This window comes from Podarcis raffonei, chromosome 11 (assembly GCF_027172205.1).
Source record: "Podarcis raffonei isolate rPodRaf1 chromosome 11, rPodRaf1.pri, whole genome shotgun sequence".
NCBI lineage: Eukaryota > Metazoa > Chordata > Lepidosauria > Squamata > Lacertidae > Podarcis > Podarcis raffonei.
In genome coordinates, this window is record NC_070612.1 from 12,474,428 (window position 1) to 12,491,362 (window position 16,935).

Genomic DNA, 16,935 nt, shown 5'->3' on the forward strand with positions numbered 1-16,935 from the left:
TCTGGCGAGCCAGAGCCGCACACGGAAATGCCGTTTACCTTCCTGCTAGAAAGCGGTCCCTATTTATCTACTTGCACCCGGGGGTGCTTTCGAACTGCTAGGTTGGCAGGCGCTGGGACCGAGCAACGGGAGCGCACCCCACCGCGGGGATTCGAACCGCCGACCTTTCGATCGGCAAGCCCTAGGCGCTGAGGCTTTTACCCACAGCGCCACCCGCGTCCCACAATTCTGCTCCTAGAAGGATCTAAATTCTGCAACCTGCACAAATTAAGATCTTCATATTGTTGCGAGATTTGTTTTGCTTTTCCTAGTCATGAACATATCAAACAGCTTTATACTGAATCAGATCGCCCAACCTGCTAGTCAAATATTCAAGTAGATAGCATACTGATGATGATGATGATGATGATGATGATGATGATAGTGATGTATTATTTAAACCCTGCTCATCTGACTGGGTTTCCCAAGCCACTTTGGGCGATTCCCAACAGAATATTAAAAACACGATAAAACATCAAACATTTAAAACTTCCCTAAACAGGGCTGCTTTCAGAAGTCTTCTAAAAGTATTGCCTTAATAAAAAGACTTAAGCCTCCTCAAAACAAAGCAAATACATGCTAGTATCAATATAGTATCAAGGGGAGTAAGAGTGATAATTCATTGTAAAGTTCTTTTATTGAACCAGCGTAAGAGGAGATATTAGCCTGGTTTGAACATAGCCATGGGTCATTCAACGAACTACAAATAAACCGCACCTTGTCCCACAGATGACCTTTCACTTATAGATTCCTGCAGAAAAACACCCAGACCTGTACCACCAAACCCCAGGAAATAATATAATTGTAAAGTTGGATCCCAAGGGGCATCTAGCCCACCCACTGCAATGCAGGAATCTCAACTAAAGCATTCACGACAGATGGCCACACAAACTATGAAACTCATGTATAATTATCATAATTAGTAAGCCAGCCCAGCAGCGATATTGTTCCCCATACTCCCAACTGAATCACACCCTTTCTGCTAATGAAGACAATTGTTTTATGGGTTACAATAGTTATTGATTACAACAAAGACGTCCAACTCCCAAGAGACTGCGATCTACTCACAAAATAAAAAACTGGAAGTGATCTCCCCATTTTTTAGGGGTGCAGGTCAAAGTTGCTGAGCTTTTTTTTACAGAGCCAAGTTTAAGTTGTTGACCTTTTTTAGGGGTGCAGGTCAAAGTTGTTGGATCTTTTGTAGGGAGGCAAGTCTAAATTGTCAAGGTTTTTTTAGGGGGAGCAAGTCAAACCTGCTGAACTTTTTTTGACATGGGTAAGTCAAACTTGTGAAGCTTTTCTTAGGGGGACACAGCAAATACTTTTGCTGCTTTTGGGAGGGCAACAACAAAAGTCTATAAACAATAAGTCAACCTGCCAGCAGAAACTCCGTCTTCCCTTCTTGAAATCATTCATGGATAAAGGAAAGAGGGAGGGTGGAGCCAAATGCTCCTTTTCACCCGTGGATGAAATGAGCCTGTGATCAACTGCGATCAACTTCTAACAACTGGAGGTCAACCTGTTGATCGCAGTTGACCTGTTGGACATCCCTGGATTACAACATTAGAAGAACCAACTGATGCAACTAAATACAGAAGGAGCTCATCTGTAGCTCTGCCTCAGTTTCCACTTTGTCTCCTGTTGAAATGATGGCATCCTTAAGGTGATTTTAAGAGCATGAGTGCCTGGCATTTCCCCCCCCCCTCGAAGAAGGGATTTTTATTTCTGGCTGCTTTTTAGATGTGGTGCCACGTGATGCTCTTTCCTCCGCATTTAAGAGGGGAGAAAGGAAAGGGAGGAAAGGATTGACAGTCTTTGCGGCCTGTAGTTATGGGGTGGAGGCGGGGTTTGGCACTTGCGCTGCTGTGATTGGATAGTGGAAGATAGTGGAAGATGGTTGAGGTAGGAAATGTATGATGGCTGAAGGTAGCAGTTCAGATGCCAGCATTTGGGTGACTGGCTGTGGGGAAATGGTAGTGGTGGGGTGTATGGGGCTGACACTGATGGGATTCTGGTGCTTGCTGGCGGGAGGAAATGGGAGCTTGCAGATTGGTGACGGAGGCCAGAAAGATAGTGGAGAGGTCAAATGCCGGCTGGAGATCATTCGGGTCGTGTGTAGGATATAACTTTTGACCCCCAGTTAAATCAAGAGTAACTCCTCCGCCATCATGTTTCCTGTATTCAATTTTATTTCCATACTGGAAACTCACTGACTGGAGTTAGTCATAACTTTCTGTAAGATGGGAAAGGAAGGAAATAATGGTGGGACGATGCTAGGGTGTGTGGCTGTAGGAAAAGTAGTTACACATGTTTGGTTGTATGTCACTGCACTTCCACAGTTGTGATGTAGCACTATGACAGTGGCACAGTAAGAAATAGAGGGTGATGGCGGGGGTAGGTAAAGGGTAAAGGGGACCCCTGACCATTAGGTCCAGTCGTGGCCGACTCTGGGGTTGCGGCGCTCATCTCGCTTTACTGGCCGAGGGAGCCGGCGTACAGCTTCCGGGTCATGTGGCCAGCATGACTAAGCCGCTTCTGGCGAAACAGAGCAGCGCACGGAAACGCCGTTTACCTTCCCGCCGGAGCAGTACCTATTTATCTACTTCCACTTGGACGTGCTTTCAAACTGCTAGGTTGGCAGGAGCAGGGACAAAGCAACAGGAGCTCACCCCATTGTGGGGATTTGAACCGCTGACCTTCTGACGGCAAGTCCTAGGCTCTGTGGTTTAACCCACAGCACCACCCGCACTGGGAGCGTCTACCGCGGGGGTAGAGGTATACCTTAATCTACGATTCCCCCCAAGTCATCTTGCACTTCTCCGATGCCAGCAACTTCTTTCTCATTCATTTCTGCATCCTCTCCTTTTCTCGCCTGAACTATTCAGCTTGCCCTTCCCCTGCACATTCCTTGATGTTCCCTGCAACTTTTAGCTCTAGTATTTGTGCCTACTTTAGTACAGCAACCGTATCCCTCTCCAATGTTGAAATAAGAGGCTCCAGTTTTGAGTACTGGTGTTTTGTTATTTAATTGTACCTAAACCCCAGCTTTTCCCCCCAATATCTTTAATTGGTTTTCCAAATTTATGACAAACATATAAAAGAAAACATCAAAAAGAAAAACAAACAAACAAGTAAACATAAATCCTAACTGTAATAATTCCATTTTTGTTAACATTTTTTGGTGACTTCCTCAAATCCCCCTGGCTGAATTTCCATATATACCATTGTAGCAGTTTTCCGAATTTCACCTAAAATTTACTTAGTCAATTAACCTCTTTCTTTCTTTTCATTTTAACTTTAAACATATTGTTCTATAACATCCCCTATTTAAATCCTAGGCCAATCTGATACTTCTAAGTAATTCTATTTAAGTTATCTTAACATATTTAGCTAAATAGTCTTTAAATTTCTTCCATTCCTCCTGGTATTCCTCCTCCTTCTGGTCATGGACTCCTAAACCCCAGCTTTTTAACTGCGTAATTTTGCAGGATAACTTTCAGAGTAGGTGTTAATGTTTTCATCATGCATCATCATATGCAGTTAGAGTTCTGGATTAGAGCTTGAGTACAAACCCCTATTCAGCCATGAAGCTCACTGCCTGCTCTTGAGCCAGTCACTTTGCCTCAGCCTAGCCTACTTCACAAAGTTTGTCAGTGTTTGTAAAAAGCAAAAAAGAAGGAAAGGGTTCTGACCTCCCTTTGTCTCCTCAGTCTCCTTGTCGGCACAAAAGATGCCTCCCCCAATATTTACGACTTGGGAAGACTGGAAATCTGCCATCTCTGCTGGTGCTTGCTGAGCCCCTTCTGTGGGGTCTCCAGCAATCTCTCCTGACTCTCTCTTTAGAGTCTGACTGGATGGTCCTGGCTGGCACTCACCGGCTTCTAGCTGCTGCCTCTGTTGACCCTCAGGTCCCGCCTGGCCCTGCAACTGGTGTAGCCGCTCTGTGAGTCGCCTACTGTGGTCCTCTAGCAGTTCAAACTGTTCCAGTAGCCGACGCTGAGTGCTTTCTTGATCCTCAGATCCTAGCCGCTCCAGCGTCACTGCAGACAGTTACAGCTTGCCACCAACTGCTCCAACGCACAGCCACTGGCTCCGTACACCACCAGGACTCACCAGCTCCCTGCTGAGATGCCGTCAGTCATTTTGCACTCTGCACATGCTCAGAAACACTGGGCCCATAACCTGTCAGTGTTTGTAAAAAGCAAAAAAGAAGGAAAGGGTTCTGACCTCCCTTCGTCTCCTCAGTCTCCTTGTTGGCACAAAAAGAATCCACGAGAATATCCTTGCAGAGTTTTATTCTTAAAAGTCTTTGTGCAAAACACAACTGAATAACTATACACACCAGCACGCACCAACCAACCAACCAACCCAAACACCAGGAACCAAACTAACATTTCTCACTCTATATATACAACTTGGTGCAGACCGCTGAGTCATGCTGACCCAGCTTTATTCGCATTAAAGAAACTGCGGCCATTTTAGCCGTGACAAAGTTGTTGTGATGATAGCTAATCATTGCTATGTAGTCATATTTCTCTATATCTCAGTTGCTCTTGCTATTACATATATCCCCTTATCACTGGAGTGGGGGCACTGAAGCTTCTTTTCCTCAGCAAAACCTTTGGAAAGTAGTTCCAGTTACCGATAGGTAGCTGTGTTGGTCTGCCATAGTCAAAACAAAACAAAAAATTTCCTTCCAGTAGCACCTTAAAGACCAATTAAGTTAGTTCTTGGTATGAGCTTTCGTGTGCATGCACAGTATCTGAAGAAGTGTGCATGCACACGAAAGCTCATACCAAGAACTAACTTAGTTGGTCTTTAAGGTGCTACTGGAAGGGGGGGGGGAATTGTTTTGACTTTGGAAAGTACACAATGCCCAAAGTGGTTTTTATTTTGCTTTGCTTTTTTTGTCATCAAAGTGTGAAATGCATGTATTTTCTCCCAACAACTACATTTTAATTAAAGTTGGCATTTCTGGAACTGGTCCTGGAGGCAAGATGGTGTTATTTGTGGGTCCTTGAAATTGCTGTACCATAGAAACACGAAGATGCAGTGCAGCCTAAATGGGAGGATTAGAAATGTTGATGACATCTTTGGTAAACTGGAGCTGAGCAGTCAGAGATTACCTTCACTCTGAAGCACTGCAGGAGGAGGTAGAAAGTCTTGTTTTTAGCATGGTTACATATGTTGACAACATGCAAGTAAAGCAGGTTGGATGTTGAGGCTCTAAAATGCATAAGAGATGTTTGTCACTTGCCCCCCCCCATCAGCTTGCCCCTTGGGATTTCAAGCATTCAAATTAAATACTTTAAAAGCTCCCCCCATTCTGCCTTTCTCTTTGAGTGTTTGATTGGGACGGTCAGCCAAATCTGGAGCTCTCCGCTGCACCACAATACAATCAAATAACCATTAAAACTATACAGATATACTGCGGTCTTTATTTTAGAAACATTACCCAGAAACATGAAAAAGAAAAAAATCCACCATCCATCCAACACAAAAATGAACACCTAATAGGCGCTAAAAGCCAGGCATTCATGTCACACAAATGCCCAGGAAAACAAATAGGTATTTCTTAACTTTTGGGCATCAGGCAACACCCTCCCTGTTATCCTCCTTCTCTATGCTAACAAAATCCATTGCAAAGGACTTCCACTGTAAGGGGTCCCATGGGGAGATAGGGATGCACACCAGTGGAACAGATTGCCTCAGAAGATGGTGGCCTCCTCATTGTTGGGTGGCATTAAGCAGAGCCTGGATAAGCATGTAGAGATCCTCTAGCAACAGTTGTTCTGCACCGGCATCAGGTTGGAATAGATGGGAGTCGGGACCCTTCAGACTATGCAATTCCAACTTGTTGATTTCATCCTAACAGTAAGCCTCAATTGGCTGCAGGGAAGACAATTCTTCCCTGCCTGTCAAACAGTGCTGGTTAGGAACACACAGTGTCCCTAGTGTATGGCTTGCAGCTGTAGCAGCATGCCAGATGTCAAAAGGGGCAGGGGCGAGGATGCCACCCTTTGTTCCCTCTCAGCGCTACAAACAAAGGAAGCAGATGGGAAGCAGAAAGTTTAGGACTGGGGAAGCAATGAGAAGGCAATGATTTGGAGGATCAACAAGTTTGGAAGTTTAGGGAACAGACTCCCCCATAAGAGGTGAAACAAGTTCTGGTTTGGCTTGCAACAGAACTTCTAGTACAGCAAGTTTTTTAGTTTGGAGGGAAATCATCATAAAAAGGGGGCCACCAAGATCCCTGTGTCAAGCATAACATCTAGTTCTGCCTCTAGCAACAAGTTGTGTCAATTTGCTCATGCATACCCTTGCTTTGCACACATGTGCACATACACGCACACACACAGAGGTAGTGACTGTCATGAAACAGAAGATAGAGGCCCATTGAAAAATAGTGTTTGCCCCTTACCAAGTCTGCTACTGTAAAGAATATCATCTATTTTTGCCGGTGGGATGGCACTGGGCTTAAAATGCCACTTTTAATTTTAAAAAGAAAGAAAAAGAAAACCCATTTTAAAACTTCCATTGTGGCGAGAACTGCCTCCGGTCCTGTGAACTTTTAGGCTTCCAGTGTGTGAACAAAATAAATGTAGTTTCCTTTAAGTGCTCGGGTAGAACACTGAGTCATTTATTGTTTATACATTATTTTTACAAAAGAGCTATTTTTCTCTTTACAATAACAGCAGATCTGACATTAACCTGAGGCATGCACAGAAATTGTCAGACAAATTACTGTAACTCCGCAGTCCTGAACGATTCCTGGTGTTGGAGAATAACAGTAATTTTGCTTGACAATTGACAGTTCTCGTAATGCCAGAACTGCATATAGAACCGTTCTGCAGCACATCTTCAGCTAATGCATGTCTTTATATTGTAACCGTCCTGTGACATCACACTCAAAGGTTTGACCAGCCTTTGCCAGTCTGTTTCAGACCCACCAGCGCAGCTGTTTTGTAGTCCACAACATCTGTAGGGCACCTGGTTGGGGAAAGCTGAGTTAGATGTTCTGGGGCATCCTGAGATTCCTCAAAGGTTTCCCAGATGATTCTCAGTTGAGAAGCTTAGCAGATGTAAATGGTGGGTGCACTTTCCTTTAAAGTCTGCTTTTTTATTGCTGTGCTAGGTGGAAGGAAGACACTAGCTTGATGATAGAGCACATGATTCACACGAAAAAGGTCCCACAAATCAGAATAGCCAATTCTGGACTTGCTGAAAATCTGTTCTGAGCTTGGAGACTGACTGGCCCAAAATTACCCAGTGAGCTTCATGACTGAGTGGGGTTTTGAACCCTGGTCTCCCAGGTCATCACCCTCTACTCTAACCACTATGCTGGCTCTTTCCCAATTGTCTCCAAGATTGCAAAATAGTCTTTTGGTGGATACAAGTTACTGTGCCCAAAGAGCAAATCAGTCACATGAATCCAACTGGTAGCCATTACAAACAAATCAACTCTTTGTTCCATCACCCTATTATCTGCACTGGTGAATAGGTAATACATTTCCTGTAAATTGACCAATGAATGTGACCTTTAGGACGATGGGGAAAGATGTTTACTACAAGCCTGTTCTGCAAGATAGCAATTGAATGCATAGTGAAACAAACCCTCAGCTTCCTCTTTGCTACATGTACAGTAGCATGAATCACAGGGGCTATTTAGGCATGCGTGAGGAATTTTTATCTTTGGGAATTCTGATATGAACGGACCCTGATCTGCACCTGCTTGCTGATTGGTGAGAATCCAGAGCCAACGGTCAGATTTCATACTCCTCCGAATGTTGTGATGGGTTTTTCCATTCAAAATGTCTCAAGATGCTTTTAAAAGTAGGCTTAGAAATCAATACTGTAAGAGAAACTGCATTCAAAAATGTGTATTTAAATACTATTTGAATGCCATTTTTGTCCATTGCAGATCAATGCAGAAATGGGACAGACCTGAAGTAGACTAAACCCTAGGACTGTCCATTTGTGTTACTTAACAGGGTAACATATCACCCCAAAGAGCAGGTCCCTGCTATAAGGAGTTTCTAGTAAAATTTTGACTGAGGTAGTAAGGAGACCACAAAATCAAGGGGAGAGCAAAGGTCTTAAAAATATAGAAAAGGAAGGAATTGGAAAAGCAAAGGCAAATGCTTACTGACTTGATTACAGAGTTGCCACACATAGCCAACCCCTCCTCCCTTTACACCTCACGCAAACCTCACATATTCCCTCGCAGCTCAGACAATGCCCTTCCCCTCCCAGCCTGCCCAAATCCCCTTCCCTCCCAGTTCATTTCAAGCCCCTCCCCTTTTCAGAGCTTACCCCAAGCCCCTCCTCTCCCAGCTCATGCCAAACCCCTCCCCTTCTCACAGCTCACCCAAGCTCCTCCCCTCACAGCTCACCCAAGCCCCTCCCCTTCTCACAACTCACCCAAGCTCCTCCCCTTCTCACAACTCACCCAAGCTCCTCCCCAACAGTTCACCCAAGCCCCTCCCCTTCTCACAGCTCACCCAAGCCCCTCCCCTTCTCCTCACAGCTCACCCAAGCTCCTCCCCTAACAGCTCACCCAAGCCCCTCCCCTAACAGCTCATGCCAACCCCTCCCCTTCTCACAACTCACCCAAGCTTCTCCCCACACAGCTCACCTCAACTCCAGCCATCTGATGTTGCATTTAATGGGGTGTCAGGAGAGGCATTTCAGAGAGCAGTTTACCAAAGATGAAATCCCTCTCCAACCTTTCATGTATGTAATTTGAAGTAGGTATGCATGTATATGAGTGAATCATGGAAATAACCATTTTTAGTACCAATTGTCTCTCCACCCCCACCCTCTTTTTAGGGAAAGGTTACATAGGTCACATGTTCACATTTCCTGTCCTTGTGGAAGCCAGTGTGCCTTAGATTGTGTGTGCATCAGGGTTCATCTCCCTATAGCAGATGTTGGGAATCTTTCACCCTCCAGATGATGTTGAGCTACAACTCCCATCATGCCTGGCCACTGACCATACTTACTGGGCCAGATGGGAGCTGCAACATTTGGAGAGCCAAAGTGCTCAGGGAAACCCCATAATGGCTATTATTCCTGCCTAGATGACCCTTGGGGTCTTTTCCAGCCCTACACTTCTTTGATTTTATAGTAATTTACATACTTTTATTGTTATTAATTTTTGTCCAGGTAGTCTGAAGCAACAGGTGAGAAAGGACCTTGGCCAACCTTTGGTCCGTTTTCATAGTATTAAGTACTGTGCAGTCAGAGACATTATCATGATTCTTCCACCTTGAAGCAACTAATTAGGTGTTTAATAGATTGTAGAAGTACTGGCAGCCCACCTACCAAGTGTGCAAAAATGCTGCAATTACATTTTTGACACCCCAGTGCACTTATAAGTCACTCTACGTTCATTTCAGCAAATTACCCTGGGAGGGTTCCATGTTTTGTAAGTAAATGAGTCATATTTGAAACTACCTTTTATTTTACATTTCAGCATTTCAGAGCAATTCTCTCTGTGTGTGTTTTAATGAATTGCTTCTCAAGAGCTCCTAGATGCTGTCTTGTTTTCAAATATAGCTTCGTTATTAATTTTTATACCAAAACCCCTGTTCGTGTGTGTCACCAGAATTTTGAAAGGTTCTCAAAGGCTAACTATTGCATTTTCCTCTTCTGTGGCACAGTAACTCCCATTAAGTCTATACCATAGTATGCTCTACCCATAGAAGAATGCCAGAAGGAAGATGGGGCAGCAATGTAGAGCATGACACTCTTAATCTCAATGTCCCAAGTTGTGCAAAAGATTCCTGCATTGCAGCAGGTTGAACTAGATAACACCTGCGGTCACTTCCAATTCTATGACCAGTTGGATCTGTGTGCAGCTTTCCTAGGTGGTCAACATTTGAACTGCAGGTGGCAGTTTCTCAGTGAAATAACTTCAAGTTCTGGACTCACTCTGCCTACTCAGGTTGACCATTAGATCCTCCAGAACAGGAAGGAATCGAAGAGGAACTTCCTGTTTCAGTTGAACTTTGGCTGAGCAACAGGATGTTTCAGAGGTCTGGTGTGCTATTGCATCTTTGGGTTGTGACTTTCCCCTGATCCTGCCGCCTGAAAGTTCTAGTCCAGGCATAGGCAAACTCCAGCCCTCCAGACATTTGGGACTACAATTCGCATCAGCCATAGCTAACAGGACCAGTGGTCAGGGATCATGGGAATTGTAGTCCCAAACATCTGGAGGGCCAGAGTTTGCCTATGCCTGTTCTAGTCTCATAGGACCAGCTGCTGCAGATGTTATCAGAGGAATGGCCATAGTTCAGTGGCAGAGTCTCTGCTTTCCATGCATAAGGTCCAAGGTTCAATCCCTGCCACCTCCCAACAGAGCTAGGAGTGTCCTCATTTCTGAAACCCAGGAAAGCTGCTGCCAGCCAGTGTGGGCAGTACTGAGGCAGATGGACCATTGGTCTGACTTAGTTTAAGGCAGTTTCCTATGCTCCATTTGGAGCCAGCAGTGGCTAAATAAGCCCCATTCACTGGCTCTGCGCTACAGCAAAATCACTTAGACTGTCTAAAGCAGCATTATTTGATAACCAAAATCCTCCACAGAGAACACATTTTTTAGTAGGCACATAGGATAATGGTCAAAGAAATGAAGCCAGTTTTGATTTGGTGCTTTATTAACATCAGATTTGGAGTTTTCCTGTTTCAGGTCCATGGGAACTGTGTTGAACAAAGAGGGCTGTGGATTAGGAGAATTAGTATTGAAAACTGACCCCCTTTGCTTTTGAAGATGCCCATCTGGATCTGTTATTTAATACTCTGTGATGGCTAGAGCTCTGAGACCATTACCCTTTCTCTCCTCAGGCAAATTTGAAACATTTGATCTTTTTGCTATGCTACATTTCTTATTTAATGTTGTTTATGCCACAAAAGCCCTCAAACAGCATGCTAAAGAAAGGTCGTGAAAGATGGGGGTGAACAAAGAAAATTACCCGTTTCTCCCCACCCAAAATGAAAGATGAGCTAGTCCCAGGCCAGTAATCGGTGGTCTATTCCATGAAAGAATATTAAATCCTTATTTCCTTGGGGCTCTTTGTTTTTAACCAACAACATCCACTGAAGGGACATGTGGGGAAAGGGTTAACTCCTTCACCACTGAAAATCACTCCTGACAGCAGCTGCAAGTCAGAGGAGACAATATCAGCTAATGGTCTGACTTAGTAGTGAGGGAATCTATGTTGTTCTTTTCTTGCTAGGTGGGCAAATTTGTAAGAAATTTCAGGGGAGTGGGTGGGTTGACTCAACTTGCAGATGAAAAGATAGAGGTTATTTATTTATTCTAATTTAAAAGAAGCCTCTCCAGGCACGTTCAGGATCTAGTCCAGGAAGAGGAATGCAGGTGGATCAAAGTCAGAAGGCTATTGAGATGGATGGGCTTGCCAGCCACTGTTTGCAGCTGGAGAGGCTTAATTTAAATCAAGGATAGGCAACCTCAGGACAATGGGATGAACTGGACCCTCTGAGCCTCTCTGCCTGGCTCTGAACCTCTCCTCTGGCCATGCTTGTTCTCCCCAGTATGACTTGCCGTATTTTTTGCTCCATAAGACACACTTTTTTCCTCTTAAAATCTAAGGGGAAATGTCTGTGCATCTTATGGAGCGAATGTGTGGTCCCTGGGGCTGGGGGGGAACCCGGGCTTCCCTCGCCAGCCCCGACGAGCTCTGGGAGCAGCAGGAAGGTTGCGTGCAGCCTCTCCGCTGCTCCTGACCTGCTGGCAGTGGCTTTCCCCAAAGAGCAGGTCTGTGGGGCTGGTGGTAGGGGGAAACCGCGCTTCCCCCACTGCCAGCCCCGGGGAGCAGCGGGAAGGCTGTGCGCAGCCTTTCCGCTGCTCCCCGACCTGCTCTTTGGGTCGAGCAGCTCTGGGGTAGCCCGCGAAGCCTCCGCAGGACACCTGGGGAGACTTTGTGCGGCTATCCCTGGCTTTTGCGGAAGGTGGGGGAAGGGACAGAGCGAGGCTCTCTCACTTCCCCCACCTCCCGCAAAAGCCCCCAAGAACCACATATTTTTTTTCTTGAATTCCCCGCCCCCCAAAAAAAGTAGGTGTGCCTTATGGTCAGGTGCGCCTTATGGAGCGAAAAATACGGTACATTGCAGAATGGGTAAGTAAAATAAAATAACAGCAACCGGCCATCCACAGTTTCTTCAAAACAACATTATATTCATTAAGCTGTTTGCTGCTTATTCAGCCTCATCGTTTTCACATTATCGAGCACTTCTGTGAATCCAACTAGAAATATGTGACTGGAAGTATTTCATCCTGACGTCCCCCCCCCCTTTGTGCTGCTGTTTCTGGTTAGGGAGCGGGCTCTGAACACATCACAGCCTGGGATGCTCCAGCTTACCGTGGGGAATCTGAAACCAGAAGAGACGTACACCTTCCGAGTGGTAGCGTACAACGAATGGGGGCCAGGAGAAAGCTCACAGCCCATCAAGGTGGCCACACAACCCGAATGTAAGTATCCTTATTTGTTGGCAGCCATTTGTGTTTTCACATCTCTACAGCTGACCTTTATATGCACACTCCAAATGTTTATGAAATGATTTCTCATCATGGATGGGCAGCATTAGAATTCTCCCATTGATTTCTGTGGCTGCACCTCCTCTGATTCTGGACCAGCTTAGTCTTAAGGAATGCATACATTAATTTCATTTGCATGTGTTCATAATGTTTGTTGCGTTTCATTTAGAGCAGAACAGGCATTTGTCTTGGGGTTTTAAATGAAAGGCTAAGATTTAAGTTGGGGGCCAACCAACTTGCCAGAAACTTTTCTTTAAAAATCACTGGGGTAAAATTCATAGGATGTTGGTAAGGAAGCAATGTGGGAAAGTTGTGAGGTGTAGTAAGATCATCAATCGCCCTTTCCTTATCACAAGGAGCTAAACAGATGCTGCAGTTAAATTTTAAAGACATGGGTTGCATAATGTGTGCCATCAGTGTAGATGATGCTTCTCATCAGCCTTTGGCAACCTGGTGCCCTTCAAGTGTTTTGGTCTACAACTTCCACCAGCTCCAGCCAACACATGAAAGCTGTCGTCCAAAACATCTGGAGGGCACCAGGTTGGCAAGGGTTGTTTCTCCAAGTCCCATCTCACATTCTCCTTTCTGTAGCTGATCATTGCAGACCTGAAAACTTTTTCCTAATGGGTTACTTGAATTGGGAGATCCATGTGCATGGATGATTTTGTGAATTAAAAAGAAGTGCCTCTTCTTTCCTCCTTTCACAATAGAAAAATGTATAAAGCAATGCAGGGGTAGATTGTGTATCTGTATGGAAATGGATAGGAAAACTGTTTTGGGGTATGGGAGCTCTTCTGCGCACTTCAGAGCAACCGTGCCTAGAAGAGACATGTGAATTGGGTCAGTCCAATGAAGAACGCAGAAGTAACAAAGTCCTTGAGCAGCTTTACTGGCCTCACATTGCGCCTGACAAAGCCGCAGTGTAGGGATGAAGAGAAAGGAGGTTTTGCATTATTGCCCCTCCAGAGACTCCAAGACAGAGGAAGGACCATCTGATTGCAATTGCTTGGCCCACTATATATCTATATCTATATCTATATCTATATCTATATCTATATCTATATCTATATCTATATCTATATCTATATCTATTATCTATAGCTGTATCTGTATCTGTATCTCTCTCTCTCTATTTCTCTCTCTCTCTCTCTCTCTAACTCTCTCTCTCTCTCTCATCTATCTATCTATCATCTATCTATCTATATCTATCTATCTATCTATCATCTATCTATCTATCTATCTATCTATCTATCTATCTATCTATCTATCATCCATCTATCTATCTATCATCATCTATCCTTGACAACATTCGCATGCTACATTTAAAGCACTATGGTACCACTTTAACAGTTATGGTATCCCCCAAAGAATTTTGGGAGCTGTCGTTTAACATGGTGCTGAGAGTCGTTAGGAGAAACGCCCCCTTCCCCTCACAGAGCTACAATTCCCAGAGTTTGCTGTGAAAATGGATTGATTGCTAAGTCACTCTGGAAGAATACTTTGGGAGAAGCCATGGCTGTTTAAAGTGGTATCATAGTGCTTTCAATGTATGGGCTCTAGTCACAACACCCTGGAAACTTTTTGTTTAAATCCCTGTTAATTTTGGGCAGGGAGGGGCACCCCACCCCTTGCGACAAAATAATCTCCACTCTATCAAACATCCTTCATTCTATGCATAATCCACCAGCTTTGGCCTCTGCCCTTTCCTGACGTAATCAGTGTGCATTTCCAATTGAATGCCAAGGTTCTTTGTATTATTTTGAAATACCAAAAGTGTGACGCAAATTATCCCAGTTGAGGATTAATAGATGATGGAAAAGAGCATCCAAAACGCACACCCCTTACTCTCTCTTTCTAACAGAATAAAATATGTGCATTCTCTCCAGCTGTAATCAGTTTAAAAGATCAGTACAAGTTCCAGCTCTTCAAATAATTATTCTGACTAGAAGGACTAGATTTATATGAAGGGTGGCATATGTGTGTGTGTGTGTGTTGCTGGATTAAGTCTTCCCATTTCTTTTAATTATTTAGCTGAAGCCTGCCCACTTTCACTTCCACTCGTTCTCACACTGTATAATTCTACTAGCATATTATCAATCAGGATAGAAATCTCTTGCTGTTTTAAGATTACCTCATCTTTTTCACCCTGCATGAGGATCATATGCGAGCTATAGCTGTGGTTCTTCTAAGAGGCTGCAAGAGGTTGCCAGAGAACAGAGGGCACCAGTTTCTATCTTGTATAGTTGTTGGGTACCAATTTGAATTTCTAAGGCAGCTTGCCTGGACACGGAACAGCTCCAGGGGGGCCTGATATGAAAGCTTTGAGAGAAATAATCTCTGTAGGGAGAAAGTGTCAACAGAAGCCTGAGGTAAACTGATCAAGCCTGGAGTGCAATAGGCTCCTTTGCTGTAAGGGAGCTGGCTGGATGGTCAAAGGACCCTCACTTTTTTTGGTAGTCTTTGCTTTCTGCCAGGATGAGGAGATTGAGGGACTAGAGGGGACTCATCCTCTGAGTCAGAGGATGGAGTCAGAGCTATGCCCTCTGACCAGAAGGACACAATACTCAAGTGTCCCAAATTAAGCAGGACATTACAGATTCACAGAAGCTTCCCCCGCTTCTGTCGGAAGTACATGATGTCTTGTTTTCGTCGCCTCGTCTCTGCCTCCTCCTCCTGCAATGGGGTGGCCCGCAACTGCCATAATGGTTGACCTCTGCCACTGCCATATTCCTGGAAGCAGGCATAGCACACCCAGAAGCACACCACTTCCCATGGCCAGTAGCTTAATAATGATGATGATGAAGATGATGGACTTGGGTGGTGCTGTGATCTAAACCACTGAGCCTCTTGGGCTTGCTGATCAGAAGGTCGGCGGTTCGGATCCCCGCAACGGATGAGCTCCTGTTGCTCGGTCCCAGCTCCTGCCAACCTAGCAGTTCGAAAGCACACCAGTGCAAGTAGATAAATAGGTACTGCTCTGGCGGGAAGGTAAACGGTGTTTCCGTGCGCTGCTCTGGTTTTGGTGTTCTGTTGTGCCAGAAGCAGCTTAGTCATGCTGGCCACATGACCTCAGTCTGTAAAGCGAGATGAGCACCACAACCACAGAGTTGTCTGCGACTGGACTTAACTGCCAGGGGTCCTTTACCTTTAATATAATATAATATAATATAATATAATATAATATAATATAATATAATATAATATAATATAATTTATTATTTATACCCCGCCCACTCTGGGCAGCTCCCAATAGAATATTAAAAACATCAGTCATTAACAACTTGCCTAAACAAGGCAGCCTTCCGATGTCTTCTAAAAGTCAGATAGTTTTTTATTTCCTTGACATCTGATGGGAGGGCGTTCCACAGGGCAGGCGCCACTACCGAGAAGGCCCTCTGCCTGGTTCCCTGTAATCTCTCTTCTCGCAGTGAGGGAACCACTAGTAGGCCCTTGGTGCTGTACCTCAGCACCCGGGCTCAACGATGGGGGTGGAGATGCTTCTTTCCATGTGCAGAGTGTGCAGATATCCTGCTTTCCTGTCCCAAAACGTTGGATGGTATGGGAGGACCCTAAATAAGGTCCTGATGGCCTTTCCCCTAAGGATGCAGCCTGAACCTCACCTGTGTCCTCGCTGTGCATTGTGCACTGTGGAGCCTTCCCCCACAACCCAGGTTGTAGGTCACAGCACCAATGAAATATTTGAGGGGGCCATACCCCCCCCAGGTTGATGGGCATTGCCATTCAAATGGTGTGTGTGTGCCATGTCTTGTGATCCATTATGCAGGGTGGGGCTTACATACCTCCCCCAATATTTTATTCAAGTTGGCACCCCTGCACGCCCATATTATTTTCTGGGCATCGGGAATAGAGAAACAATAAGCAGTGGGGGTGCTTTGTGAGAGTGCTTAGCTTTCTTGTGAGCGTTTGATTGGAATGCCCACAAGTTCTCATTTGGGGATGAGCAGTCCTTTCGGAAAGGCTTTCCTAGAAACTGGGAGAGACCACTGGAGGGAATTGCAGCCCCTTTCTGCAACCAAGGTTTATCTTTGTTTGTCATTTCTCAGTACTCAAGGGTGATTTTTCCTAAGGGGTGGAAAGGGATAGAACAAAGAGCTAATATGAGAAACGGATATGTATGCACAGAATAATGGACAGAGAAAGGAAGGCAGAACCTCTGCTATGCCTGCCTGCTGGGGAGCTTTTAGAATCTGGCTTTACCCTTGACTACATTTCACAGGGGGACGCGGGTGGTGCTGTGGGTTAAACCACAGAGCCTAGGACTTGCTGATCAGAAGGTCAGCGGTTCGAATCCCTGCGACAGGGTGAGCTCCCATTGCTCG

At 45.0% G+C, this 16,935-nt stretch overlaps 1 protein-coding gene across 4 annotated transcripts in view; it reads left to right on the forward strand.

The window, feature by feature from the left end:
- The window catches only part of DCC (DCC netrin 1 receptor), a 921,347-nt gene that overhangs the window by 672,980 nt on the left and 231,432 nt on the right, over positions 1-16,935 (forward strand). For all 4 annotated transcript variants that reach the window (XM_053408811.1, XM_053408815.1, XM_053408813.1 and 1 more), the window contains exon 9: positions 12,375-12,529. In XM_053408811.1, the coding sequence (XP_053264786.1) occupies positions 12,375-12,529 (155 nt within the window). The remainder of the gene's footprint in view (positions 1-12,374; positions 12,530-16,935) is intronic.